Source organism: Sprattus sprattus, assembly GCF_963457725.1.
Source record: "Sprattus sprattus genome assembly, chromosome: 1".
In the NCBI taxonomy this organism is placed as follows: domain Eukaryota; kingdom Metazoa; phylum Chordata; class Actinopteri; order Clupeiformes; family Clupeidae; genus Sprattus; species Sprattus sprattus.
The window spans coordinates 40,730,290-40,756,590 of NC_137920.1; the positions used below are offsets into that span (position 1 = coordinate 40,730,290).

Genomic DNA, 26,301 nt, shown 5'->3' on the forward strand with positions numbered 1-26,301 from the left:
TGTGTTGGTCCTGTAGGAAGAAGCCTCTTCTGTTCTACTTCAACATCATGAAGTGTGCCAGCCCACTGACCCTGCTGGAGTTCCAGTGCCCTACCCCGCAGGTCCCTGTACACACTGAGCATTAACTCCCATTCGCTCTCTCATTTTCCCAAATGCACAAAGATCTTGTCTCAGGAAATAAACCCACTCTGTTTGCCAAGCTAAATTAGAGTAGTTCTATTAAAGTAGGTTTGAATTGGGTTAGTGTTGGGAGAAAAAGTACTGTTATGTTTGTTGGCAGTGCCATGAATTGGTTAACTACTGTTTATTGTCAACAAACAACTTGATCATTCTAGTATTTCATTTTCTGTACTGTGTATTCAGTGTGTATTTACACTATGTATTTGCACCCTGAAATTCAATTTAATTCTGTTCTATTCTATTCCATTTAATTTATATAGTGTCAAAACAATCACATTTTCTCAATGTGCTTTACAGAGCACAGGGCCTGAACTGAAATGAAAAAAAGTTCTTATCCAGTTCTTTCTATTTGGACAGATTTGTGTGGACACATGTCCGAACAAGTTCCTGACGCTGGCAAATGCCCGTCTTTCCTCTAAGGAAGGAGAAGACATGAACTATTACAAGAAGTTCTGCAAGGATGGAGACTTCAGCCAGCTGGTTTGTATTTTAAGAGAGAATTCCCCAGTTACTGAGCTGTTTTACCTTTAAATATTCATTTTTGAAGACTGCACAAATTTCTATCTTTCTATTTCCAGACTGTCGCAGAGATCCTTAGGGATCGACTCTGCCCTGGAATGCTCTTTCCAAGCAGGAACTGTAAGTAAATGTTTATGTGTGCATGTATTGCCTGAGCATAGTCAATGTGTTCATTTGAACAATATACCTTTCAAGTCCTCTGTTTATGTAGCATTTTACATTTACATTTAGTCATTTAGCAGACGTATTTGTCCAAAGCGGCGTACAAGGGAGAGAACAATCAAGCTTCGAGCAATAGAGACCTAGTGTAGCAATAAATACTATTTTACATAAGAAATTGAAAAAAGTGCAGGAATGTTACTGCTGTAAGTGCAAATTAAGTTCTAGTAGAAGTGCAAGTTAGGGAGGTGCTCTCTGAAGAGTTGGGTCTTCAAAAGCTTCTAAAAGGTAGAGAGGGATGGCCTGCTCTGGTAGTGCTAGGCAGCTCGTTCCACCAACTTGGGACTACTTGTAGCAAGCATGGTATATTGTGCATGAAACAGATTTGTACAATAAAAGGCAGAATTTAACAAGTTGATTGCCCTGTCTCAGTCTCCCGTCGATGCCTGCCAGACCTGGGGACCAAGAAGGGAGGAGTTGTTGTTGTCGGCGACAACTCAACTAGCTACATTGATGAGGATAATTTGGCCCACAATGCCAGTGATCTCTTGGATGCTGCAAAGTAAGGGGTCCTCCCAGCCTTACTTTTTGGATTATTCTCCAAGCCAGTGTGTACTGGTAGAACCATAGAACCAGTCTGGCCCGTTGCTGAGTGATGGTTCAGGCAGTGAGATAGGCTTGATATGTGTTCTGTGTTTTACAGGAAGTCAAACATTGCCACGGAAGCACGCCAGATTTTCATGAGGATCTTTGAAGACTACACTCAGTCCTGGCACTTTATCCTGATGTTAGTGTTTGTTTTGTTGTTTTTTTATGCATAGCAACCCAAAACCCAGAAAATTCTTTCTGAATAATTGTTCTGTAGCTTTAACTGTAGCAAACAACAGTTGTCCTCTTATGGATGATGACACTGAATTGTAATTACCAATCCTAAATTTAATTTAGTTGTAAATTCAGAGTGGGATTCATTTCGACTGGTAGTGCTAGCTATATTTGGATTAGCAAGTGAAGGTAGAGTCCGGAATGCAGACAAAGCACTTTAAAACTAAACCCAATTCCTAAATGTCATCTTTTAAACTCAACCCCATTCCTAAATGTCATCTTACTATGTGGACTATTGTGACTCCTTTTCCCTGCAGTGGTCTAGTTATTGCAATGGTCGTCAGTCTAATATTCATCGTCCTGCTGCGCTTCCTGGCAGGCATCATGGTCTGGGTCATGATGTTTATGGTCATCCTCGTCATCTTATACGGTAAATTATATATTAGATAAGATATCAGAGACAAAGATTAAAGGTTACTGATAAGGAATATGCACGGCATTACCAGATAGAGTGAAGTTTCAGTTTCGTGTGGTTAACTGCAAGAGCCAGAAATTAGCAGGTGCTTGCATTCTACTGTATCTCCTACATGCAAGTAGTTCCCCTATCTATTTCCTGTCTCATCTATTTATACATACAAGGGAGATACATGTAGATTTGTGAAATATTCTGGATTAGAATTGTAGAACGCAAAAACTGTGTTGAGTAGATGTGGACATCCCAAAGGTCCAAGCATCAAACGTAAACTTCCAAACTTCCTCACAGGGATCGTCCATTGCTACCTGGAATACGCTGCTCTGGGAGGGACCCCTGGTGCTGATGTCACCATCCGGGACCTTGGTCTTCAGACGGACTTCTCTGTGTACCTGCAGATCCGGCAAACCTGGCTAGCATTCAGTGAGTGATTTAGCAGACGCTAAAGACTCAGCAGCAGATTGCTCATATGGTTACTTAAGGACACTGCATCCTGTGTTGTACGGCTGTTGACATTTCAGTCAGAAAAAGAGGATTAAATGCTGTGGAGGGCTAATAACTTGTCTGCAACATTTATCATTCAACCCAAGTCTCGTTTAATTCTGATTCCTTGATTGTGGGATTGTGGTTTTTGGTTTACTCACATTTTGGAAAGTTTTTACCCGTCTTTAATTTCTCTCTCTCCTTCCTCATGTCTCAGTGATCATCCTGGCCATTGTGGAGTTAGTCATCATCATCCTCCTCATTTTCCTCAGGAAGAGAATCCTCATTGCCATCGCTCTCATCAAGGAGGCAAGCAGGTGAGCGCCCAATGGACACCTGAGCCCGTTCATTTCAGCGTTCATTTCTCATGTGCTGGTTATTCATGATCTCGTGACCCCTTTCTGTGTCCAGGGCCATTGGTCATGTGATGTCCTCGCTCGTCTACCCGCTGTTGACGTTTTTCCTCCTGTCCCTGGTGATCGCATACTGGGGAGTCACCGCTGTGTATCCTTTTCTGCCTGCCTGACTCACCGACAGACCTTTGGGTTAAGTTGAAGGGGGTTTCCCACTCGTCAGTCAGAGGCACATTATCAAGGAACAAGGAGACAAAGGCTATGAAGGGAATGTTTAACTCACACTTGTATACATTTACAGAAACATGAGAAACATGAATGACTGAATAACTATATTGTTGTGGCAGAATTCCTTGACAATCCTTCAGCTTCTTGTCCACCTCCAATGAAGCCATTTATAAGGTGTTCAACACCAGTGAGTGCTCCCGCTCTTTGGAGCTCTGTGACCCAAAGGTAAGCCACCCCCAATGCTCAGTTTCTCCAACCAAGTAGCCTTTTGAACACCATGACACTCAATTATTTATTTTCTTTATTGACATTTTATTACCTCGACTAATGCCACATCTATGACATAGTTGTAGATCAACAGCTGTGATGTTATTTATGATGATGACCCACAACCTCAAGTGTCGTATTGTTTTTACACAGATATACAAAGTAAAAAAGTAATTTATTTTACTTATTTTACTATTACTAGTACTTTACTCTTGCTGATTTCCTCCTCAAAGAGTTTCACAATTGGGAAAATATCCATGTATACAATATACATAGAATTTTATGTAGACTATTTTAGCATGGAGGGTCATCACATCTGGTCACAGTTGTATTTCTTTTAGAGTTATAAAAAAAAAAAAAATTTCCATGGCCTTTATAAAGATGAGAGGTAGACCTGATGATCCAGATTCTAGAAGGTTTGAAGCACATAAGGATTGCAGGCCAGGCCTCGCCACAGCTAATCATGTACAGCCCTCCAGATAAGAAAATCAGGGTATGTAGTTTCAAGACTGCCTGTACAACAAAACCGATATACAGACTGTTAGCTCTCTTCACAGGGGAAGTAGGTGTTTCCTGTGGTCTGTGTGCATGTGTGTTTGTGTTTGTGTGTGTCAAGACTGTCCCCTTGCATTTCGTAATCATTACATGAGATGTGTTTACACCCATCATTTTAGAACCATCTTTGGAGAAGGTCATTAGTTGTAGGGCAGATGTATTGATTCTGGAACTGAAACTTGAAGTGTAATTGCTTCAAGTATTTGAGGTCTAGTTAACAATCGTTTTGCTTGGTTGAAGTCTTTCCAGTGCGTCCTATCCAATCTCTCCCTTCTAACCCTCTCCAGACCTTCAATAAGTCGAACGTCACAGTGGAGTGTCCAGATGCTGAGTGCCAGTTTGCCTTCTACGGCGGAGAAACCCTCTACCACAAGTACCTGATTGTGTTCCAGTTCTACAACCTCTTCCTCTTCTTCTGGTGTGCCAACTTTGTGACGGCGCTGGGACAGGTGACCCTAGCAGGGGCCTTCGCCTCATTCTATTGGGCCTTCAAGAAGCCTGATGACATGCCTGCCTTCCCCATATTTGCCTCATTGGGAAGGGCTCTCAGGTACAACCACTGATATATTATACATTGTGTGTGTGTGTGTGTGTGTGTGTGTGTGTGTGTGTGTGTGTGTGTGTGTGTGTGTGTGTGTGTGTGTGTGTGTGTGTGTGTGTGTGTGTGTGTGTGTGTGTGTGTGTGTGTGTGTGTGTGAGTGTGGCGCGTGCTCCATATATTGTATGGATGTGTAATGTGAGCCAATCGTCACTGTTTGGGGCTCAAGTTCCTAACTTCAGGGAAGGGAGTGGTGTGTTCAGAGGAAATCTAAAAGCCATGATGGCTAGCCTTATAACTGGCATGGTGTTTGATACTACATGAGTCAGGTTTACACAGCACTGCACTCAATAAACTACCTTGTAAGAGTGTGGAAGACAACCCTTTTGTGATCGTGAGAGATATAAGGTGTGGCCACTCGGGGGAAAAAAGTCATCAATAAAACATTAGCAGAGATCATATTTAGTGCATGAATGTCTGAATAGACATGAATAATTTATGCCATGACAAGGACCAAGGCCAGCATGACTGTTGTCTGGTAAAGGGTGTGGTCAGAAGAAGAGCAGGGATAACTGACCTGAGACCTGATGTCACTCTCTCCCCTCCCCCTGTGTAGGTACCACACCGGCTCTCTGGCGTTTGGCTCCCTCATCCTCTCCATCGTCCAGGTCATCAGGGTCGTCCTGGAGTATCTGGACCAGAAACTGAAAGGTCTGGAGGCAGTGGAAGGGCTGAGAGATTCTGTAATGCATGCATGAAGTTCAGTTCACAAAGTGTAATAGTCATGTCTTTAATTCCCTGGAGGCAAATGAACTGATGAGATATATTTACATTATATTATATATATATAAAATAATTTAATTACAGTGCATGAAATGCCCTGTATTGTTATTCCTAGGCTTCTTCTTCTTCTTCTTCTTCTTATTCTTGTTACCTTTTTCTGCGATTAATTCAGCCCGAATCGCTTAACGTAGAAACTTCATTCAAACTTTGACGCGTAGGTCTTGTAAACGACACTTATGCTATGTATTTTTCACTTTTCTAAACTTTATACTTTTTAAGATATTAAAGAAAAACAAATATAAATTTCTCCCATTGACTTACATTGGGCCATTATGACATCATAATAGGGTCTTTAAACTGGCTTGCACCTGTGCTTCACTGACAGCTGCACCAAATCAAAGGAACCTCTACTCTCTCTGTCCCTCTCAATTTAACTGTAACTAGGAACATTAAGACACCATCCATTCTCTACTTTTTTTTCTCTCCATCTCTCCATCTTTCTCTCTCAGTCAACTTTCTCTCACACTCAATCTCTCTTCTTCACTCCATTTTTATCTCCTTTTTTCAATATTTTCACTCTCTCTTTATCTCTTCATCCAGAGCCACTCTTGTTCACTCTTCTTTCCTTCTTCCACTCTTCTTTCCTTTCTTATTTTCTTCTTTCACTCTTCTTTCCTTTGTTCTTTCCTTCTTTCACTCTTCTTTCTTTTCTTATTTCCTTCTTCCACTCTTCTTTCCTTCCTTCACTCTTCTTTCCTTTCTTCTTTCATTATTTCACTCTTATTTCTTTTCTTCTTTCCTTCTTCCACTCTTCTTTCCTTTCTTCACTCTTCTTTCTTTTCTTCTTTCCTTCTTTCACTCTTCTTTCCTTCTTCCGCTCTTCTCTCCTTTCTTCACTCTTCTTTCCTTTTGTCTTTCCTTCTTCCACTCTTCTTTCCTTTCTTCTTTCCTTCTTTCACTCTTCTTTCTTTTCTTCTTCCTTTCTTGACCTTTGCATTTCATGCACTGGTATTTCCTTCAGGAAATGCATTTTCTAGTTAATATATAATATAATATTTACTGTTCTATAAAATGGCCTCAGATGAAATATTAGCTCTGTAGCTGTGAACGTGACCCAGTTAATTTATAGAATAAGGGTTGGTTTTTAACAAGGTTTTGGAAATCTTTTTTTTCTGTAACTGTCCCCAATAGGAGCTCAGAATAAGTTTGCCAAATTCCTGCTCAGCTGTTTGAAGTGCTGCTTCTGGTGTCTGGAGAAGTGCATCAAGTTCCTGAACAGAAATGCCTACATCATGGTAAGAGGATAGTCCTAGGTTGAGTGCACTTTTGGTGGACACTGAGCCCTGTCCATGCTGAGTCCCCAGAACAAGGCAGACTGTTGCTGGAACCGTGTGTGTGTGTGTGTGTGTGTGTGTGTGTGTGTGTGTGTGTGTGTGTGTGTCTGTGTCTGTGTCTGTGTCTGTGTCTGTGTCTGTGAGTGTGTGCCTGTGTGTGTGTGTGTGTGTGTGTGTGTGTGTGTGTGTGTGTGTGTGTGTGTGTGTTTGTGTGTGTGTGTCTGTGTGTGTGTCTGTGTCTGTGTCTGTGCGTGTGTGCGTGTGTGTGTGTGTGTGACCATAAATTGGCAAGTCTGAAGGCCAGAGTGAAATCCTCAGTCATTTGAAGGATCTATATATGCAATAAGGTGTATGTCTGTGTATTATCAGGAGTTATGTGTTCATATCATATGCTGAGTATTTGTTGTGCTTTTAGACAGCTGCTACCTTCTCTACCTCTCACCTTACCTTCTGATGCCTTACAAACAGACCTGTTGTAGTGCTGTCCTCAGATGAGCATTTGTGGCAATCTGGATGAATAGTCGGTGTTGACATTTTCCAGCAATAGAAGTACATGAAAAAGCCTAATTCAACACAGGCCTTTGGTCCGCATGGTTACAAAATGTGTTTTTGTTTTTAATCCACTAGGTTGCGATATATGGCAAAAACTTCTGCACATCAGCAAAGGATGCCTTTTTCCTTCTAATGAGGAACATTGTAAGGTAAGTTGTGGAAGTTCTCTCAATTTGAGTTGTCATGCAGGTTTACAGAGCTCATAAATGTTATAAATGATGTATTCACCTGCCTTTTTATTGTCATCCAATCTAGGGTGGCAGTTCTTGACAAGGTCACTGATTTCCTCCTCTTTTTGGGCAAGCTGCTCATTGTTGGGATTGTGGGTAAGAGGCATTGACTAAAACTGCAAATGACAGTTACATTCCAGGTGGACTAATCTTAATACAGAATTGTATGTAAGGTAATGTCCTGTTTTCTTTCATTCATGTTTTCTGTTTTTTTTTTTTCATTTGTGTTTAGGCATCTGTTCATTCTTCTTCTTCTCTGGGAAGATCAAGCCTATTGAAGATGCAACGCCCATCCTCAACTATTACTGGGTACCAATTCTGGTAAGGCATAGAGTTCCACAGTTCTAATCATTACATTGGCCAAAATGTCATGAGATCTAACTGGTTTGAATCAGACAGTACATCCCATAAATGCAGTCTAATAATTTATATCGGCTCTCATAATCTGATGTGATGGATTTTCTAACAATGTTCTAAAATGATGTCTCCATGTGTATTATGTTTTATAGACTATTGTATTTGGCTCCTATCTCATTGCCCATGGATTCTTCAGTGTGTACGCCATGTGTGTGGACACACTGTTCCTCTGCTTCTGTGAGTACTGCACACTCATTCTTCTGTCTGTGTTAGAGTCTGGTATGGATCATGTGAGTCAGAATCCTAGCGACCATACATAAACAGGAAATATCGTAGAAACAACAGAAAATCAAGAATATTTATTATAGAACACTATCGGTGGTTTGGACATTGATACAATAGTCCCTTAAAAAACACAAATGAAATCCCAGTCCCAATGCTTTTGCGCACTGCACAGTGCTCAGTCTGCCCCTAACCCTGTATTTCTGAAGTGCTTGAAAACATGTCTGGCCGGCGTGATATTTCTGACTTCTTTCTTTCTTTCTCTCTCTTTCCATTTCCTTTTTTACTTACCTCCTTTATCATTTCCCCTCCATTTTTTTCCACTAACCCAATTCCTAACTCTCCAATGTCCTCTGATGCATGCGTGTGCCCCCTTCCACTGCGGTGATTTGAAAACGCTCAAACTCCATCAGGCGAGGACTTGGAGCGAAACGACGGTTCCACAGACAAGCCTTATTTCATGTCTAAAGAACTTCACGAGATCCTGTCCAAAATCAAACCGGATGAACCCGACGAGGCTTCCCCACCAGCCGAAGTCCAAGCAGAGGAGGAGACCCCACTGCAGCAGCAGCAGGATGGAGAGATCCAGGTGAAGCAGGAAACGGTCCTGAGGACGGAGAACGAGCAGGAGCACCAGCCCCTCAACCAGGAGCCCCCCTGCCAGGCAGCAGCCCAGGAAAGTGTGCCAGGGGACAAGACGCCTCCACCACAGACGCCACAGGAGTCAGAGACTCAGAACGCAGAGCCCCAGACCACTCCTCTACTAAACGGGTTTCTGGACGTGGAGCCTGAGGAGAATAAGGAGGAGGAGACACCCCAACCAGGAGCAGTGGCAGCGGAGGAGGAGGAGCAGGATGAAGAGGAGAAGCCTAAGGAAAATGGACCGATGGAAATTGACACCCCACTTACTCCTCAGGACTGAATTCAGAATTGATCATCAGTCATTAACCTTAGATGGAATGACAACCATCAGGCTCTTTGAGAAATGTCTGGATAAACCTTATAGATTTAAATGGCTTGCTGTGGTATGCTGTTCGTGTAGACTGGTATGCACCAGGCAAATGTAAAAAGTCCATCTATCAACACTTCCTGTATGGATAAGGTAAAAAAAAACAAGAGAAGCTTGCCATTCTGGGTAGCTGTAGGATCAGAGTAAAATTCCTATCTAGTCTTCTGGTTACTGAGAACTGCGGAATCGAGCTTGTTCTTTCATTAAGTGCGCAATTAAGTATATGAAAGTAAGCAGCTGTGCTACAATCTCTTGACACTAAAACTGTGGCATTTGGGGAGGCATACAGCCTCTTCAATCAAAAGAACAGGTCCTATAACCACAAACTATAAGGTACAGAACAATAAGTTGCGAAATGTGTCTTGTGTTGTTTGTTTTTTAGAAGTGTGTGTGTGTGTGTGTGTTTGTGTGTGCGCTCATGCACATGTGTGAGTGTTTTACGTAAAGGATGTACATTTTTATTGGTGCTGAATCTGTGCCTACTCAATGTCAAATTTGGATTGATGTCTTGATCGTGTCCCACAGTACACTAATCTACTGACGCTACGTTTACAGAATGAGAAAAGGCATAACCCAGAGCTCCTGTGTTTACACGCAAACCAGCCGACGCCAAATGGTCAAGTCCTTTCATATGAAATTGTAAACAAAAAAAAAATAATGTTGAGTTGTTTATATAAATGTATGAATTACTTACCGTGCTAATAGTTGCTCCAACGAAGTGAAGGTCTGAAGAAAACAACACCTCTTTGCCTTGGGATTTTAGATGGCGTTGATCACTGAAATTGGACATTTGTTTGCCTTTATATGTCTCTCTTTCTACCTCTGTCTATTTCGCTCTTTACTGCATGTTGTTAACATGGTCTATTTCTGCTCTATTAAAATGCATCTTTCCTCTACAATAACACACTTTCTCTGGCTTTCCTTTACACACATACTCTTTCATAACCTGCCTGTTCTGTTGCTAATGCAACCCATTTTAAAATCTAGATTTCACTTTAGCATTATATCTACACTATGTTGTTAATAGAACAATAAAAAGAGGAAAATAACTGAAAGATTAAATACAATATATATGAAATGCACCCTATTAGCTGTGTCTCACAATCCCCAGATGGAACATCTAAGGTAGGTTCTGCAGGTGCAGTGACAATCAGTCTGTCTGTATTAGTTTGTTGTTTTTGTGTTACTAGTGTTGTTCTGTAGGCATACAGAATACCTGGCAGATGCTTGTGTCTCATTGCTGTGTGTTATACTCACAGTGGAGGACCTAGAGCGCAATGATGGCAGTGCAGAGAGACCTTACTTCATGTCTGAGAGACTGCTTGAGACTCTGCAGAAGAAAAACGAGGACACCAAATAGAAACAACTGGAAGGATCGCTTAAAAGAAGGACATTTCTCAGGGATGGATCAATAACAGTTCAGCCTCCATGCTTGCACTGATAACAAACATTCCTGATAATTAGTAATATTTCTGAGCACAGTATTTAAAAATGGCTTTCTCTGAATATATCCCATAAGTCACTCCTGCAATGCAGAAAGGTATACTGCTTAGCTGTCGGAATATGGTTTTGTCTGGGGGTGTCAGTTCGACAATGCTGTCAGTTGTGTTAACATAAAAGTTGTGGAGCTGTGCGTGATTTCTTGCACATCTTGCTTTTTACATGTTGATTTGTATAGACTTTGCCTTTCTTCTTGGGCACAGGTGTTTGGCTTTTTAAGCTTATTTATGCAGTATTTTCTTTATTCTTATTCTTTAATTTTATTAGACTACCAGATGTATGCTCCAATTTACCAAATGCCATAAGAGATTACATGTTGAGCATATTGTATGATGGTGTGTGTGTGTGCAAATTGTGTAATGACTAATGTAATGCTATTGCATGGCATCCATTGTTCATAAGGTGCTTCATGATGTTTATTTGTCCTGAATTGTTCTGTTGCATCCAATCAGTGCACAGTTGGCCTACAGAAGCCTTACCCTATAGACTGTCATGTAGGTTACGTAGAACTGATTGAAAACTAACTGCCAGGGCTGATGTTGATTAGGGAAAGGGGTTGGTCAAGTCCCCTTTTCAGGGATCCCCCAGCCTGGCAAACGTGTACTTTGTTAATAATAATTTACAGTCTGTGGCAAAATTATGCATGGGTCTGAACTCTGCTTTGAGCTTTTTCTTTAAGAGGCCAAATCTGACAAAGTCTTTGAACATGCATAAGTTAACCGACTGGCTGCTTGCCGCGCAAGCAGATGTTATAGTTATAGGCATTGAGCTGACGCTTTTGTCCAAATTAATTACAAGATGTATTTCTTATATGCCATAACAATTTTTTTTATGCCTGCTTGTGTTTTCAGTAGCCTAATTATTTGTAGAGGCCTGTAGCCTACTTCTATTACTGTTCCGTAGGCTACAAACAAGTAAGTAAGATGTATTGCAAAGCTGTCATTAAAGTCGCTGTTTCTACATGTGTTGTAGAGTTATTGTTGTGTGACACTGTTACCAGGTTTCTGAGGTGGAAGACGAGAGAAATCAAACCACAAGGAGCATGCTCTTTCAGGATGTCTGCATCGGTTGCTAGGCAACACAAGTAGTGTGCAGGAAACATTGGGTGTTCCCTAGCAAACGTACACAGACGCAAGAGGCTTCCCACGTTAATGTTACCTTTGTAAAGTTTTTCGTTTGTATTCAAGTCGATCTACGTTGTTCCTCCAGGAATATTTCGAAAATGCCAGGCACTTATGATGCTATTAAAGCTCCTATCCACGACCAAATCACTGAACTCCAGAGGAAAATTCAGCTGCTTGGTATGTCACTAGCCGCAGTCGTTCTTACATAATTTGCTGGCAAACATTAGGTAACGAAGGGTAGCTACTGGTCGTTTAAATCATTGTATAAGCACAGTGTGAATCAGATAGTGATAACAAGATAATGTTAGGTTTACTAAGTTCACCGAAATATTCTTCTTTGTGTAAGTTAGCTATCGATATATCTAGCTAGGATAACGCTAACGCTTTGTTTTGTTACTTTGTCAATGTTGACTATCCTAAGATATTTAGCAGTAACGTAGCTTTACATGCCATATAATTAAGTGTTGCAAACAACAGTTGTTAATTCAAGCTAATACTGTTTAGTAAGGAAACATTTTGTCTTTAAACTATTGGTGAAACAAAGAAAATTCCCCACTTTTTAATTTCAAACTTAAAAATAAAATAGATACAAAAAATAAACTGAAAGCACAGATTGTTACAGGTTAATTTGTGGTTATGCAAAGTAGGCTACTGGAATTATTGGAAATGATTGTTTACCTTTCTTCCTGCAGAGGGAGACAGAAGCGCATATTATGAAAGTTCTCAGTCCTCCATCAAAAAGAACAGGGAAACCGTTCTCCAGTTAAGGCAGGACAACAAAAGGCTTCACAGGAAACTCTCAGAAGCCCTTGTAGTATGTTGGTCAACGTCATTCACTCAGTACTCAGTGTTCAACCAAAACTAACATATGACCTTTTAAAGGCACCCAGTGCAACTTTATGTAAACATTAAATGAAAAATAAACATTCAATTTCTAGTCTTTTTTACATGTAGTAAGTTTAAATAACTCCATACCATTACATATCGTCATTCAAGGAGCAAAGATGAGACGTCGTTGTGTGGTGAGAACTGATAGAAAATCGTAAACAACAACAATCGCCGGTGGGGAGAAGCCATTTTTCCATTGACTGGAAGCCTGCTTTATTTATTGTGGGTTACAAAAAATAAAGAAAATGGCAGCGATTGTTGTTGTTATCGATTTTCTATCAGTTCTCACCACACAACGACGTCTCATCTTTGCTGCTTGAATGTCGGTATGTAATGGTATGGAGTTATTGAAACTTACTACGTGTAAAAAAGACTAGAAATTGAATGTTTATTTTTAAGCCTCGAAAGTTGCACTGGGTGCCTTTAAAGTGTGACAGTCTGATTTCACACATGCGTGTTGTTTGTTTCCCTCAGGGCGATGAGCAAGTAATAAAAGATGCTTTCCAAAGCCGTGGACCAGAGAAAGCAGCCTTCCGGAATATGTCTGGAAAGGTGATCCATAGATTTTTGCAAGAGTGTTCTTGCTGTTAAAATGCCATCGTGATTCCAAATTAGACGAATAAGGGAACAATGTTCCTTACACCTATGTAGTGTGCTTAAGGGGTTTATTCTGGATATTTTAGGATACATTTACAATTTTTGTTTACGTGTTACTTGACAGGATGCGCTCAAGGTTCTGGACCAGAAAGTGTGTGATAAGATGAAGAAGCTGAATGCTCTCAAACACACCACCCAAACGCAGCGCAAGCGCCTGCAGGATCTGCGGGTTCAGTACCAGACCTTGAAGCCAGAGAACAAACGCTCTCAGAGTGGACCGCACAAGAAGGAGGAAGAGGAGAAGGTATTGCAGGGAGCTGTTAGGGCTTGCACACCTGCACACATGCTCCCAGGCAATGACCTCCCTCTCTCTCTCTCTCTCAGCTTTCTCCTTCTCACCTTTGTTACGCTAGGAAAGGTTACTTTTGCAATGTAATAGGTTGCATGTTACTAGTTACCCTGCTCAAAATGTAGTAAGTAATGTGTCTTATTTTATTGATTTCATCAAAGTAATGTAACTTATTACATTTGATTACTTTATGTCTAGATGGTGATAAAACGGGGAAAAGAAGCAACTGAATGATTGTTGCATTGTACATATAAGCTTTAAAGTTTTTTTTAACAAAAAGATGTTTTCAATTCCAACCTCTTTGTAATCACCAACATTTTGATTAGTAAACTGTAATTTGTTTACTTTATTTATTTACTTTATGGATTACAATTACATGTATTTTGTTTCAGTTACATGCTATTCGTTTCTCCCCAGTCCTGTGTTACACATACCAAAAAAGCATTCTGAGAAAAACAACTGCATAATATGCCTTAATATAAATACTTCATCTTCATACTTCATACACACCCATTGTCCCTTCACTTTAACATGGTAAAATAGTACTTCTTGGGCTCAGTGTCAACCAGTACACTTCCTTTACACACATTGATCTAAAAATGTGTTTTATGTGCAATTTCTGTGTCCGAAACTGTCACTGACATGTCCCCCTCATCCCATGTTACCCTTAACAGAATGAAGGGGCTACCGTTGAGACACATCCCCAAAAGGTTTTGTTTCCTGTCCGCCCGAATGCACTGCAATGCTCAACGCCTTTTATTAGCTGTGTCGCCAGTAGCATGTAGAAGCTTTCCTTGGTTTGTTTTACCGTGGTCCTTGCGTGTGTGTGGTTGTGGGTGTGTTGCGTGGGTATGGGTCTGTATGCATTCATGCTTATTAACCCGCCAGGCCCCTCAGGTCGTCTAATTTAGGGCTTCTGGCAGCCCCACAATCTAAGCTTAAATCCAGGGATGACTGCACTTTTGCTGTTGCAGCCCCCTAGACTGTGGAACAGCATCCCCCTCTCTATAAGATCAGCCCCCTCTATTGACACCTTCAAGTCCAAAACCTACTTTTATTATTTGGATCCTCCTGATTTGAGTTGATCATTTGTATATTTGCTTTCTGTATAGAGGCTTAGTTGAGTGTTTTGCTTCTGTTTTTCTATTTGATTTTTTTGTGATCTAATTGTTTTGTTTCTGTTTTCTATATGTTTTGATTTCTAATTGTGATTTCATTGTACAGCACTTTGGTCAACATGAGTTGTTTTTAAATGTGCTTTATATATAATTTTGACTTGACTATTAATTTGTGTTCTCCAGAACTTGCGTATGCTTGAGAACCGCCTGGAGAAAGCTCAGCTGAAGTGTCAGGAGGCTGAGTATATCATGAGGGGCTACCTGAAACTCAAAGCCCATCTCCAGGTGATTTGACTGAATTGCTGCATTCAATCACATGAAGGCACTGCTGGGCAAAACGGGTTGCTGACTGGAAACCTATTAGTGATGCAGTCCTATACAATCTGATCCTATCACATAAGAGAAACCATAGCTTGGAGACCGTACAGCTTGTAATTGTATTAATACTGGCAAATAGTTTTGTGAATTTGTGAATTTGTATTCTGTATTGTCAGTCGATTTGTAGTATTGTCTATGTCTAGGTGACATAGTAAATGTTCTGTGAAATCCATTTAAATTTATATGAATCCAATTTTTATGGGAAAAGATGAAATATCTAACAAATATGTGCTCCCAATTCATCAATTTCCCATCATCCTCTCTCCAGGAGGAGAGTCTGACATTCCAGTCCCAGCTGGACGGTCTGGAGGCAGACATCATGAGGACGAGGCAGGAGCTGCAAGAGCTGAATGTCATGAACAATGACGCCATCCTGTCCAAGGACACGGCTAAGGTAGGCCACCCTCACGTTGACCTAAGTGCTGTACTCAACGCTAAGGTAGGCCATCCGCACCATCTCACTGGACTTGGGCACGTAGGTTGAGTCAGCTTCGCTAGCAGTCACAGCACATTAAGTAAATCGTTTTCAACAATGGACAAAAATGTGTACACAATGTGTGTGTGTATGTATACTAGGGGTGGGAATCTCTTTGCACCTCACGATTCGATTCGATTCCGATTCAGAGGATTACCTTCTCTATTTTGTTTATTAGAGAAAAAGCTTTTCCTTGTCACAATTTTGACTTTCTATGAGCAATGCAATAATCGATGCAGCTTGCATTTCAACATAAAATGGATGTGTAAAAAAATAATAATGTATTTATTTATTTATTATTACAAAATTGATTATAAACTTTTCTGAATCGAGACAGAATCGTTTTAGAGAGAATCGAGAAAAATCAATTAATCGATTATTTTCCCCCACCCCTAATGTATACGTGTATGTATGTGTGTGTACGTATGTGTGTGTGTGTATGTATACGTGTGTATGTGTGTGTGTGTGTGTGTATAAATGTGTGTGTTTGTGTGTGTGTATGTACAGCGGGTAAAATAAGTATGGAACACGTCACCATTTTCTCAGTAAATATATTTCCAAGGTGCTATTGACATGAAATTTTCACCAGATGTTGGTAAGAACCCAGGTAATCCATACAAAGAAACCAGAACAAATTAGTTCAGAAATTAAGTTATGTCTAATAATGTGAAATGACACAGGGAAAAAGTATTGAACACGCTTACTGATATTTATTTAATACTTTGTACAAAAGCCTTTGTAGGTAATGACAACTTTAAGACGCTTCCTGTATGGAGAAACTAGTCGTATGCATTACTCAGGTGTGAGTTTGTCCCATTCTTCCACACAAACAGTCTTCAAATCTTGAAAGTTCCCTGGGCCTCTTCTATGAACTCTGATCTTCAGTTCTTTCCATAGATTTCCGACTGTATTCAAGTAAGGTGATTGGCTGGCCCATTCTAGCAGCTTTATTTTCTTTCTCTGAAACCAATTGAGAGTTTCCTTGGCTGTTCATTGTCTTGGTGAAATCTCCACCCTCGTTTTATCTTCATCATCCTGGTAGATGGCAGCAGATTTGTATTAAGAACGTCTCGGTACATTTTTCCATTCATCCTTCCTTCAATTGTGTGACGTTTGCCAGTACCGTATGCTGAAAAGCAGCCCCACCTGTTCCCACCTCCAAATTTCACTGTTGGGATGATGTGCAGTGCCATTTCCCCTCCAAACATGGTGTGCATTATCAAATACTTACCGTAATATATTTTCTGAACTTCTTTGTTTTGTTTTCTTTGTATGTATGGTCAGTAGCACCTTTGGAAATATATTTACTAAGAAAAATGGTGACGTGTTCAATACTTATTTTACCCGCTGTATGTGTGTGTGTGTGTGTGTTTGTGTGTGTGTGTATATGTGTATGTATAAATGTGTGTGTGTGTTTCTCCAGGCTGAGCTGCAGTGCCAGGAGGAGCAGGTGTATCGGGAGCGCAGGGAGAGGGAGCGCATCCTGTCCTTCTACAAGAAGCAGGTGGAGGAGCGTCGGGCCCAGGCTGACAGAGTGGAGAGGAGGGTGAGGCAGCGACCTCACACTTACACACACAGCGCTAACACTATTAAACATCACCCTATCTCACACTTACACCCCTAACACTATTAAACATCACCCTGTTTCACACTCACACAAACACCCCTATCACTATTAAACATCGCCCTGTCTCACACCCCTAACACTATTAAACATCACACTTACCCCAACACCCCTAACACTATTAAACATAACCTTGTCTCACACTAACACCAACACCCCTAACCAGTGTTGGGAAAGTTCACTTTCTACATGAACTAGTTCAGTTCATGGATCACAAATTTTAAAATGAACTAGTTCAGTTCATAGTTCATAATTTAAAAAAGTTCACAGCTCCAAAAAATGAACTAGTTCAGTTCGTTTTTTCAATATGTTGCGAGCTAAAAAAAAATCTAAATCTCTATATATCTGCAATACCGCTTTCGGCCTCTACACAACTTCGGCGCTCTTACACTTGCCAGGCATTGACAGTTAAAGAAAGCACACGCAGCGATTGGAAACAGGACTGTTAAATGTGTGTTTTTCGCCTGGAAGTCTCTAGAAATCTGGCACCTTGTTGAACGAAATTAAAAAGAGTGAATGTGCCGTTCACAGACACCAGAATGAACGAGTTCACAATATCGTTCATCAGGCAATAATACAGAACGTTCAGTTCACGTTCACCAAAATGATGAACGAGTTCATGAACTTTCGTTCAATGAACGCGTTCAGGTACAACACTGCCCCCTAACACTATTAAACATCACCCTGACTCACACTCACACCCCTAACACTATTAAACATCACCCTGACTCACACTAACCCCAACACCGCTAACGCTACTAATCATCACTCTGTCTCCCTGGAACGCTACTTCATTGACACTGTGTGCCACTGAGCAGCACTAAGGTGTTTGTTGGTGATGTTGCTGAACATTTATGTGCCGCACGTAACCTTTCAGGGCCAGAGGACAGCCATGCACCCAGATGAGCTGAGCAGCGAGGCCCAGCGGAGCACCACTGGTCTTGGGGAGGAGGAGCGAGCCCTCTCCACCTTCGAGGAGGCCTTCCGCCGCATCAAAGAAGCCACTGGTGTCACCGACACTCGCGTGAGGACTCATCAAGTGTTGATTGATGTGATCATTATAAAATCACACGTGTGTGTGTTTGTGTGTGTGTGTGTGTGTGTGTGTGGCACAGCCTTTAAACTGTGTGTGTGTCTTTGTGTGGATGCACAGGAGGTGGTGGAGAGGTTCATCACCCAGGGAGACAAACAGAGGCACCTGGAGGAGCTGAAAGAGGAGAATGAAAGGACTCTGCTCCAACTGAAGGAGGACAGAGACCAACTACAGAGCCACTTCCAGGACGTCAAGTACTCTGGAGAGGCCAAACTCTCCAGGTTTGAGCTCAGTCTTGATGTCGTGATGGAGAAAAAAATCACAATAATAGAGGTTTTGCATCTGGCATCAAAGGTTTTTAAAGGGTTTCAGCCCTGAGTGAGCTCCTTTTAGCTTTACTGTGCCAAGGCCTTTTTTCATTCAAGAGACCACCTCAAGCCAGTAGAGTATCTATAGCATAAATCAGGGGTCTCAAACTCAAATTACCGGGGGCCAATGAGCGTCCACTCTGGTCATTGGGGGGCCAGATTTTTACGGTAAACGTTGGGGTGGCCCATTTAAATCAATGTAACTTTTTTTTATTTATTTTTTTTATCAATGGAACTTTTGCGGGCCGGATACAATTGCTTCGGGGGCCGGTATTAGCCCGCGGGCCTGAGTTTGAGACCCCTGGCATAAATTAAGACTTTAAATTGATTACTGCTTGATTAGACTGATTTGAGCTGTTTCTTGCTCATGTGTTTTGTGTTCTTGCTCTGGCAGTGAGCAGCAGCTGCTGCAGGAGTGTCAGCGCCACCTAGAGGCGGAGGAGCTGAGGCACGAAGCGGCCAAAGAACACCTGGATTGGCTCAGCCGCTTCCTCAACACAGTGCGCGCTGGCGTGGAGCACCTGGGCAACAAGCTGCAGCACATCCAACTGGTACTGCACTCAACATCTGTGCGCTCCATCGTGTCTAGCAGTGTTAGTTAGCAGTTAGATATGAGACAGAAATGGATGGGTTGTTCAAATCTAACATTGGTAAAGCTGTTATCATCATCATCATCAATATTAACATCAACATCTATCCCTATCTAGGTTGGCATGCACAAATGGAAGGTCTTGCTTTATTTTTTCAGAATATACAGTTTATAATGTAACATGCAACCCATAAAACATCCCATGCACATCCTTTAAATCTCACTATGTCAGTCATTTGATTTACATTTAGTGATTTAGCAGATGCTTTTATCCAAAGCGACTTACAATGATGTATACACATTTTACATTTACACTGATGGCACACTACACATCAGGAGCAATTAGAGGTTCAGTGTCTTGCTCAAGGACGCTTTGACAGAGAATCGAACTAGCAACCTTCTGATTACTAAACAACTTGTCTACCTCCTGTACCACTGTCGCCCATGCGATTTACCAGTTTGTTGTCTTGCTCCAGCTTTTGACTTTTGGAAAGGTCCATCAGATAGTTGAGTAGCGTTTCTAACGTGCTCCTCCTCCTGCTGTGTGTGGTTTAGGCTGAGGGGGAGAGAGTGTTCAGTAGCTCCCTCTGTCCACATTCTAACCTGCTCCAACTGCTGTGTGTGGTTTAGGCTGAGGGGGAGAGAGTGTTCAGTAGCTCCCTCTGCCCACATTCTAACCTGCTCCTCCTGCTGTGTGTGTGCTTCAGGCTGAGGGGGAGAGAGTGTTCAGTAGCTCCCTCTGCCCACATTCTAACCTGCTCCAACTGCTGTGTGTGGTTTAGGCTGAGGGGGAGAGAGTGTTCAGTAGCTCCCTCTGCCCACATTCTAACCTGCTCCTCCTGCTGTGTGTGTGCTTCAGGCTGAGGGGGAGAGGCCGCTGCTGGATGCCAGCTCAGAGGAGTACGTGCTGGAGCTGCTGGCCCAGGCAGAACAGAAGCTGCTGCTGCTCCAGGAGGAACTTCAGGGGAAAGACCTGGCAACCCTTACAAAAGAGATGGAGGAGGAAGATGTACGTTTGTTTGTGTGTGTGTGTGTGTGTGTGTGTGTGTGTGTGTGTGTGTGTGTGTGTGTGTGTGTGTGTGTGTGTGTGTGTGTGTGTGTGTGTGTGTGTGTGTGTGTGTGTTTGTGTGTGTGTGTGCAGGGGGTCACAGTTCAGATTTGGGTTGATCAGTACAGGTCTGGGCTGTGCCTTAACTTACCAGGATAAGAATAACTTTCACTGGGCTTGTTTCTGTTAGTAGGTCACGCCATGAATGACTCATTGCCTCTTTTCTGTCACAATGAAGTGTTCTTATTGGCTCTGCAGACTGAAATGAGAATATGAATGTACAGGTGTGGTTGTTGAGACACTGGTCATGTTGAAAGAAATGTGCAAAGCATGCTAATAGGGTATTATGTTTATAGAGTATCAGGTCAGCAAGGTGTAGGTTATTAGGTGTACTGTAGGTTTCAATACAAGTTCCTGAAATGATAATAGTAGATTGATTGCATTCATTCATTGCAAGTAGAAGGCCGTCCCACCCTGTGTATCTGGTCCAAAATAGCTCACAGAGTCAATATTTTTGCTACATTACTCCAGTGTATTTAACATTTGTATTTGAGTTGTAGGAGATAGTATTAATGGCTTTTGTTCAAAGCTAAACATATATTTAATGGATTAGTAAAGTGGGTCATTTATCACACAAAAGACAGTAATGATTTGACTCGGTGCAGTCCATGCTTCTAATTCAATACGTATTGTGTGGGTCCTCTAGCTTGTATGTTCAGTGAGTGCGCTCAGAAACTCTCTGGTGTTCATATATAGTCCTGGCCCTGTCAACGGGAAACAAACAAATTCCGGTTAATCACCACGATGCTTCAGGAGCACAAAAGGGAGGGGTGTCATTTAATGAGCTGTTGAGCCCAAATATGAGCAACTTTTTCCCAGAATGACAGACAACTCTACACTACCACTTAATTTGATCTGCCAGAATTACAGACAACTCTGCACTATTACTCCATTTGATTTATCATTGTCTTTGGTCCATTGCACTCAAATGTATTAAGCCTTTGTTTTTAATCATTTCAGTTTTATGCCAGCATCGAGGGAAAGCTCCCCAACTACAACACCCGGATCCTGCTGCCTGAAACCCAGAGACAGGACCCTTATGACGGTCAGAGGCCCCTACTCACTCACACACACACACCTACTCACACACACACACACACATGCTCTTGCCTCACTTACATACACATGCACCTACTCACTCACACACACACACACTCTCTTCGCACTCACACACACATGCACCTACTCACTCACACACACACACGCACCTACTCACTCACTCACACACACACACTCTCTCCGCACTCACACACACATGCACCTACTCACTCACACACACACACCTACTCACTCACACACACACACCTACTCACTCACACACACACACCTACTCACTCACACACACACACCTACTCACTCACACTCACACACCTACTCACTCACACACACACACCTACTCACTCACACACACACACACACACACACACATGCACCTACTCACTCACACACACACACACACCTACTCACTCACTCACACACACACACCTACTCACTCACACACACACACACATGCACCTACTCACTCACACACACACACGCACCTACTCACTCACTCACACACACACACTCTCTCCGCACTCACACACACATGCACATGCACCTACTCACTCACACACACACACACACACCTACTCACTCACACACACACCCACTCACTCACACACACACACAGCTACTCACTCACACACACACATGCACCTACTCACTGACACACACACCTACTCACTCACACACACACACACACCTACTCACTCACACACACACACACACACACACCTACTCACTCACACACACACACACACCTACTCACTCACACACACACATGCACCTACTCACTGACACACACACACACCTACTCACTCACACACACACACCTACTCACTCACACACACATGCACCTACTCACTCACACACACACACATACACATGCTCACACTCACTCCCACACACACACCTTCTCACTCACACACATGCACCTACTCACTCACACACACACACCTACTCACTCACACACACACCTACTCACTCACACACATACACACCTACTCACTCACACACACACACACACAGCTACTCACTCGCACACACGCACCTACTCACTCACTCACACACACACCTACTCACTCACACACACACACACCTACTCACTCACACACACACACCTACTCACTCACACACACACACCTACTCACTCACACACACACACACACACATGCATCTACTCACTCACACACATACACCTACTCACTAACACACACACACCTACTCACTCACACACACATGCACCTACTCACCCATACACATGCACCTACTCACTCACACACATGCTCTCGCCTCACTCACACACACACACCTACTCACTTACACACACTCATGTTAGCGACTACATTCAGTAGACATACATACTGCATTCATACAGTCCTAGACTTCCTTCTCAAAGACACACAAATATTAGTCCAGACTCTCAGTACTCAATGCAGTCTCGTGCTTTTGGTCTTGCTCATTAGACACACACATCCCAGGGTCTGTCTTTGACCTACACACACATTCTCTGACAAAATCAGTATGTTTTGTCATAGCAGGCATTAGTGTAGCAAATTTGAGCACTACATATGTGCTGTGATGACTTTACGTAAAAGTTTTTTCCCTTAGAAGTGTTTATTTCTTCAAGTACAATTTGCCTTTTTTGGCATGGGTGTCTGTAGAGTCCCTTCAGAACATTTGCTATTGCTGAGAGCAAATAGACATAAACTTGAACCAGACTGGTTTCACCCGTGTCGGGTGATATAGTGGTAGTAAAATGTCGCTGGCCAAGGACAGGTGCTTATTAGGCAGAGTGATTAACATCACTGTTTGAGTGCCTGACATGTTTCTGATACAACCTGTTGTACATCAGGTGTGAACCACGTGTGTCTGCACAGTACAAGGACTGTCACCTTACGTGTGTATGCAAACTACAAGGACTGTCACATCACGTGTGTATGCAAACTACAAGGCCTTTTTTGAAAGAACCCCAGATACTAATATGTCATGTGTTCCTCGAGGGCTGTAGCACTTGGTTCCATTAGCATTGCATGCCATTACAAAGTGTGTGTGTTGTTGACCTCAGGTGAGTGATGGATGCTTTGGTGAATGTTGCCTTGTAGCAGAATGCTATTATCACTTCTTTATTTTCTTAGTGAAGGGCAAGTGCAGTTATTCTAAGCATGGAGTACATACTTGCTCAGAATCATATTGACATTATGCAAGGACTTATAAAGAACCTTTCATTTACGTAACTGTGCTATCAGAGTCGATTTAGTTCCTCTTTCGTTGTGACAGCTGTTGGAAAAATGTCAAATAGATACAGCATACAAAAGATAGAGAGAGAGAGAGAACTACGGAGGCCCTAGAGCACTATTTAGGTTATTGGTCATTAGAGCCTCCCTGGTTCTCTTTATTTGTCTAAAGCATTGGTCAAACCACTCTTGGGAACTGGTCAATCTCAGGCATTAAGTGTTCACAGTAAACACAGCACACAATAACACACAGTTTAAATCTCTACTTCAGAACACTATACATGCAAGCTTTTGCAAGTGGAGTTTTAAACATTCCAGGTGCCTTTAAATGTTCTTCTGATCTCACCGCTCCTTCTGAAAGGCCTCACGTGTTCTGTGTTCTTTCCTTGTCGGTGCACACAACAGAAGAGGAGGACAGCGGTAATGACGAGGGTGACATCATCACGCGCGCCACCCTCAAGCGCCAATCACAAATCATCGTTGACTCCAAGACCAAGAGGAAGCCACGGCCCAAGAAGAAGAAGGGCAAGCTCTGATCCCAGGTCTTCACCGCCTGATGGTTTGCATGACGGCTGGACCAAAGCACCAAGACTGATCTGATCTGAAGCCCCTTCCTCCTGTACACAACCAGCTGTAGTAACTCTACTGGGTTTGATACAGTGAAATATAATAGTGAGGTAATTTTGTTTCATAGAACTATGTATACTGAGCCTAGAACTAGAGATGTAATGTTTTAACTGCAGTGTCTTGACACATTCTCTTGCACCTCAATCACATGCACATATTGATTGTATCTCCACAAACCACTGTATATGCTACCTCCTCATGATGATCTGTACATGACAAAGCTAAATAAATGACAGAGAATGTAAACACCTGAATGGGAGCATGCTGTTCTGACCGGAGGAGTTCTGTGTATGATCACTGAGTCTAAACATCACGGATCGGGGATGGGGGATGGGGGATGAGGGATGGGGGCAGGAGAAAGGTGGGCTGACCCAATAAGGCCATTCCATGAATTCAACATGGATTTAACTGTGCCATCATAAAAAAGTGGATCTCTTCCCCCTTTTGAGAACACTGTATGTTACCAAGGAACCGCTCCATGTAATTCTAATATTCTACTTCCATTTTGGCTTGAGATTGATGTGCTTTCGCAGTAGTCCACTGAGTCCTTCATTATGCAGTGAACAGCTAGGAAGGGGACAGGCACAGAATCCTCCAGTGACCATCCCTGGAACTTGTGTGAATCTTTCTGCTCTATTTAATTTTGCTTCTGTATGTCTACGCTTCTGTATGTTGCACCATTTCTGTTGAAAACCAGTTAGGCTCTGTTTCAGAGAACTGACTATATTTTGACAACAGAAAGTATCCAACTATAGTGGCACAACATAAATGTACTGTTTATTAGTTCTTCTTGGAATCTGTGTTATGATTAATCATTAAGAAAAACATTGATCTACAAGTATCAATTTCAATTATTTGTTTTCCAATTGTAATAATACAATTCTGATTACTGAGATTACTGTTAGGCTGCTGCACATTATCTTCTGTGCAATTTTGCAATTTAATAGTTTTAAAGCCTAAATATGGTTTGGCAATTCTATTGTAATTTCTAAAACTGCATTTCTGCACACATAAACATGCAAATATATTCGATGGAAAACCAGAGCGTTGTTTTTGTGTTCTCATCTTGTGAACAGAACCTGGTGTTCCTCGCTGCCTCCAATGAATGTTGGTGTTCTCACATGCTGATGATGGTGGCTGAGTGACTCGGACTGACACAATTACATAAGCAGCCTGATCGCCAGAGCGAAAACAAAGGGGTTTTCAGTCAGCTCTGAGTCACACAGATTAGACGTTCTCTGTTTCATTAGTATGGGTGTGTGTGACTGTGAGTGTGTGAGCGTGTGTGTGTGTGTGTGTTTCTGCTATAGCAACCTAATAACATTTAACCTGTGTACACACCCATAGCATTTCCAGTGAAAGTTAATACATTTCCAAGTAAAAGCAACTCTCCAGTTGCTCACAGACCATTAGACTGTAAGAAGAGAAGAAACCGCAACCACATAACCATAAGCTTCACTATCATGCAAATCCCTGGCGTGAGCTGCCAGCTCTTGTTGTGTGTACTCTAGAAGGAGAGCAGTTTGTTGGGTGTTTGCTTTTGATAAGGAGGTGGAAGGGAGGTATGTTTGGCTGAAACCCAAAGACATTACACAACCAGCTGAAGGTCAAGGGCTGAGAGGACAGAGAAGAGCGTTCCTCTGGTGCAGTAAGGTCAAGGGCTAAGAGGAGAAGAGCATTCCTTTGGTGCAGGAAGTGCACATTTTTGTGTTCACCACACCATATAATTAGAGCATACACAAATGACAAACTCTTCATTCGCCATGTTCAAAGGTTCAGGTAAACTGTTTTGGTATTTTAAATCAGGTCAATTCAATTTACATTTTGTGTACATAGCACCATAAACTATTTACTTGCTATGTACTATTACTATTTACTGTCTCAAGGCAGATTACCAAGCCCTTCTAACAGAAAGGAGACTTTGAGCCGAGCCCTGCTCAGAATGGGGGAGCCATCGGCCTACGACCTGCTCACTATAGGGATAGAAAGAAAAAACGGGTAATTGAAATTGAACAAAATAGAGCAATCCTCGAGGGTATTTCTATATTGAGGAAACAGAAAAACTACATATGAAAGACTTTATTTAACATATTTGATCAGAGCTTAATTGCGAGTAGGCTCT

At 42.0% G+C, this 26,301-nt stretch overlaps 2 protein-coding genes across 3 annotated transcripts in view; both read left to right on the forward strand.

The window, feature by feature from the left end:
• slc44a2 (solute carrier family 44 member 2 (CTL2 blood group)) overlaps nt 1-11,583 on the forward strand; it is a 15,797-nt gene extending 4,214 nt beyond the window's left edge. Inside the window, exons 5-22 of one of the 2 annotated variants that reach the window (XM_080854799.1) lie at nt 17-101; nt 538-660; nt 759-819; nt 1,291-1,420; nt 1,562-1,645; nt 1,998-2,110; nt 2,444-2,575; nt 2,853-2,952; nt 3,047-3,139; nt 3,357-3,441; nt 4,326-4,588; nt 5,193-5,287; nt 6,551-6,654; nt 7,321-7,394; nt 7,501-7,571; nt 7,708-7,796; nt 7,985-8,069; nt 10,383-11,583. In XM_080854799.1, the coding sequence (XP_080710925.1) occupies nt 17-101; nt 538-660; nt 759-819; nt 1,291-1,420; nt 1,562-1,645; nt 1,998-2,110; nt 2,444-2,575; nt 2,853-2,952; nt 3,047-3,139; nt 3,357-3,441; nt 4,326-4,588; nt 5,193-5,287; nt 6,551-6,654; nt 7,321-7,394; nt 7,501-7,571; nt 7,708-7,796; nt 7,985-8,069; nt 10,383-10,483 (1,888 nt within the window). In that variant the 3' untranslated portion in view covers nt 10,484-11,583. Of the gene's footprint in view, nt 1-16; nt 102-537; nt 661-758; nt 820-1,290; nt 1,421-1,561; nt 1,646-1,997; nt 2,111-2,443; nt 2,576-2,852; nt 2,953-3,046; nt 3,140-3,356; nt 3,442-4,325; nt 4,589-5,192; nt 5,288-6,550; nt 6,655-7,320; nt 7,395-7,500; nt 7,572-7,707; nt 7,797-7,984; nt 8,070-8,527; nt 9,262-10,382 lie in introns of those variants that run through there. The other variant, XM_080854798.1, reaches the window with a different exon arrangement.
• A 262-nt stretch (nt 11,584-11,845) lies between these two features.
• odad3 (outer dynein arm docking complex subunit 3) lies at nt 11,846-24,088 on the forward strand (the record flags this gene model as incomplete). Its single annotated transcript, XM_080848635.1, has 14 exons — nt 11,846-11,924; nt 12,440-12,561; nt 13,110-13,187; nt 13,357-13,536; nt 14,256-14,291; nt 14,883-14,984; nt 15,346-15,471; nt 16,976-17,098; nt 18,054-18,200; nt 18,330-18,490; nt 18,972-19,128; nt 20,026-20,175; nt 21,235-21,319; nt 23,958-24,088. The coding sequence occupies 14 exons, from the start codon at nt 11,846-11,848 to the stop codon at nt 24,086-24,088; spliced, it is 1,677 nt and encodes a 558-aa protein (XP_080704761.1).
• Nucleotides 24,089-26,301: the final 2,213 nt, after the last annotated feature.